At 48.2% G+C, this 3,387-nt stretch overlaps 1 protein-coding gene across 1 annotated transcript; it reads left to right on the top strand.

The window, feature by feature from the left end:
- Positions 1–486: 486 nt before the first annotated feature.
- PHACADRAFT_192613 (uncharacterized protein) lies at positions 487–2,607 on the top strand (the record flags this gene model as incomplete). Its single annotated transcript, XM_007392756.1, has 6 exons — positions 487–1,048; positions 1,117–1,229; positions 1,283–1,516; positions 1,580–1,724; positions 1,957–2,022; positions 2,081–2,607. 6 exons carry the CDS (start codon positions 487–489, stop codon positions 2,605–2,607), a joined length of 1,647 nt encoding a protein of 548 aa, XP_007392818.1.
- Between the last annotated feature and the right edge of the window lie 780 nt (positions 2,608–3,387).

Raw genomic sequence — 3,387 nt, forward strand, 5'->3', positions numbered from 1 at the left:
GTAGAGTGGATAGGGGAAGTATCATCTTGACTGGTAGTAGGATCTTGAGAGCAGCCTCTGATAGTGCTAGTGTCCTCTTCCTCCAAATCACTTGTGCTCTCAGCGGGGCGGATTCGTTTTCCGAGAACCGTGGCCGGTTGCCTGGGGCTGCCAGGTGGCGAGCTGTTGGCATTAGCAAACTGTTCAAGCTCATCACAGAAGGCAGTTGCAGAAGACGCAGAGGGCATGTCGATGTGTGTTCAGGAGGAAGAATGGCGTGCCGTTCTGTGGTTTTATATTGTGGTCAGTTGGTGGCCTTTTGAAGGACTGCTCATGTCTCAATCAATAACGGCCGCACGCGATCCATTGGCGTGAGTGAAACCACACACATCATAAGCCGTCTCCATTTTTTACTTCACCTATCGGTGTTCACGTCCTGGAAGTATGTCTCGCCAAGAATTGTACAAGAAATGTCGGTTTATTTTATAGAAATTTAGGCAAGCAACAATGCTTACGAGGCAGCCAGATTTTATGCCTTCAGGAGACGGCTCCGAAATGCGCTGTGTTCTCTGCTCTCCTGAAGAGGGAGGACCAACAATTCGCAAGAAAAGTGTGGCAGCTCACATCAAGGGAAGGTCCCACGTGGAAGTGGTAGAGGAGCATGAGCGCCAAGGAGCTCAAGTTGCAGCCATCGCCGAAACACTCAACCGCAGAGAACAGCGAAGGGCTGGGGCTTCATTGGCACTGCAATCAATTAACTTGATACAACCTAGACAGCCTGCTTTAGCGAGAAATGCGTCCAGCACAGCAGAAGAGGAGTTCTGGGCTGACTTCTCACAGGATCCACACGCGTTCACGTTTAATGCCAGAGAGGATCCTGATTTGGCAGCGGCAGAGAGTCAACGTCACCTCAAGCAGAATGCAGAGGCCTTTGGAATCTGGAACGCCCATTCCACAGCTCAGGACCTAGGCTTCGGGAATGAAAGCCCTGGCTCTGATCCATTCCTCGAGCTTCGCCTTGGCTCTGAGGATCTGGACGAACTTCTAGCAGACCTTCTTGCCAGCACCAGTATGCATCTTGCCTGCTCGTCCTTTTGTAACAACTCAGATACTGATGCTTTTGTTCTTGCATAATAGAACTGGACCCGCCGTCTGTAGAGGATGCAGCTAACTATGAGCTGCCTGCTTTTGTGCCAAGCGATGCTGATGCTGCGTTGTCAAACCAATGGGCTCCGTATGAGTCAAAGACAGTGAGTCTAGTGCTTATGAACCTGATCTTAGTTGACACACTCTTGTATTACAGATGTTTCTTCTTGATACCATCGATAACCTACCTCGGTGCCCTGTCTCCAATTCACTCATGCAGATATTTCTTTGGACTCTCAAGGAGACAGGTGCCCGTGATGTTCCTTTGCTCTACAAGCTTCGCCATACACAAGAGAAACTACCCCAGAAGTGTGGCGTACCCTCTATACGATGCCAGTCTGAACTCGGGAATGTCTTCTACATGAATGATATTCGGAGTATTATCGCCAAGGTGCGTGACGCTGTGGAAAAATTATGGTACAACTCAGCTCATACTTGTCTGTAATTTCAATAGGATTCGGCAAACCCCCAGACTCGACCATATATCCATGTCTATCCTGAGGTCCCAGAGGGTGGAATCCATGAGGTCTGGCATGCTAATAAGTGGCGCCACGAGATGGACACACGGATGCTCAGCCCGATGTACGATGCCGGTGCTGGTAAGCACTTCTATGTTGACGAGCTGGCCAAGCTGCAGGATGGAACCTTTGTTATTCCTATACGCTGGGTTGTAGTCCATGGTGAAGTTCATGCAGATGCATTTACTGTAACAATTGACCAAAGTGTGAGCCATGCCCTTCGTCCTCTCAAGCAGGTCCAACAGTTAGAGGCTGAATAAAATTTTGAGGGGTACAGCTTCAGTTAACAATGCTAAATCTATCGATATTGAAGCGAAGGCCCTTTGCTACAACTACCATGATTTGGCAGAAGCCAAGGTACTACCGCACAGCTGGGATGGTAGGGCTATTTTCTTTTGGCAATTTTAAAGCTTCACTGATAGATAATTCATTCTTAGAGCGAGCAACTAGCTGGAGATATCCTGAGAACATGCCCAATCACTTGCAAGAGGTTGCGCAGGGAGATCCACTGTACACCAGCTTCGTCGACTATTTTGGAGATGATGTATCCGGTAATCGCTCAAAGTCTTGGAACAAACACTGGAATGCCTATGTCACACATCAGAATCTGCCACGTGAGCTTCTGCAGCAAGAATTCCATACGCACTTTTTATCCACTTCCCAGCATGCCTCGATTGCCGAACAGTTCATGGCGTTTAAGAAAATCCTCGGATCTACGCACACCAACCCTGTTGTTGTCCGGGACAGCATCACCGGAGAGAACGTCCGCTTCTGGCTTCATGTCAATGCTCAACCATCTGACAACCCCATGCAGAGTGAAGTATCTGCTCATATCGGTGGACGTGGTAATTGCTACTGTCGAAAGTGCGATGCAGGTGGAACAAAGGCACACAAGGAGACAGATGCAGGCTACCACAGCCTTTTCCAGGTTGGGACACCACGCACCAAGGAAGGAATACTTTGAGAACTTGAGAAGCAGGTAGCGGTGGCATGTATGGGCGTTGCAAAATCCGTTAAAGATCTCCTGACAGCCACAGGGGTCAAGGATCTATATACTCAGCATTGGATCAACCGCTTGCTCAAGCGTGCACGGCAGATGAAGAGAGACAATAGCTCACGCACTAAGGACTCAATACGCGATGAGCTCCAACAGTGGGTTGAAGAACACAAGGAGATAATTATCAGCCCTTTCTTCACTGTTGATGGATTTGATCCAACACAGGACACACCCATCGAGATCCTTCACACTATTCTTTTGGGGATGACAAAGTATGTCTGGCATATGACCCATATACAGTAGACTACAGAGCAGAAAAATCTCTACGCTCATCGGCTTCAGGCAACAGATGTCAAAGGCCTATCAATCCCCGCAGTCCGTGCTCAGTACATCATGCAATACGTGAGTTCTCTTGTGGGTCGCCAGCTCAAGACGATTACACAAACAATCTCGTTTCATGCCTACGATCTTGTACCGCCACTTGTGTTTCAGCTTTGGCGAGCAGCAGGAGAGTTTTCATCTCTTATTTGGTTCCCTGAGATACAAAATCTAGACGAGTATCTGGTATGTCTATAGTTCGACGTCAGGAATAGATGCTAATTGGTACATCTCAGGATGACATTGAGGTCACTCTTGCAAACGTGCTCAATACATTCTGTGATATAGAGCCAAGCAAAATAGTTGAGAAGGTCAAGCTACACCTACTGACACATACACGATACGACATCCTTCGCTTTGAACCCTTGC

This window comes from Phanerochaete carnosa, assembly GCF_000300595.1.
Source record: "Phanerochaete carnosa HHB-10118-sp unplaced genomic scaffold PHACAscaffold_3, whole genome shotgun sequence".
In the NCBI taxonomy this organism is placed as follows: domain Eukaryota; kingdom Fungi; phylum Basidiomycota; class Agaricomycetes; order Polyporales; family Phanerochaetaceae; genus Phanerochaete; species Phanerochaete carnosa.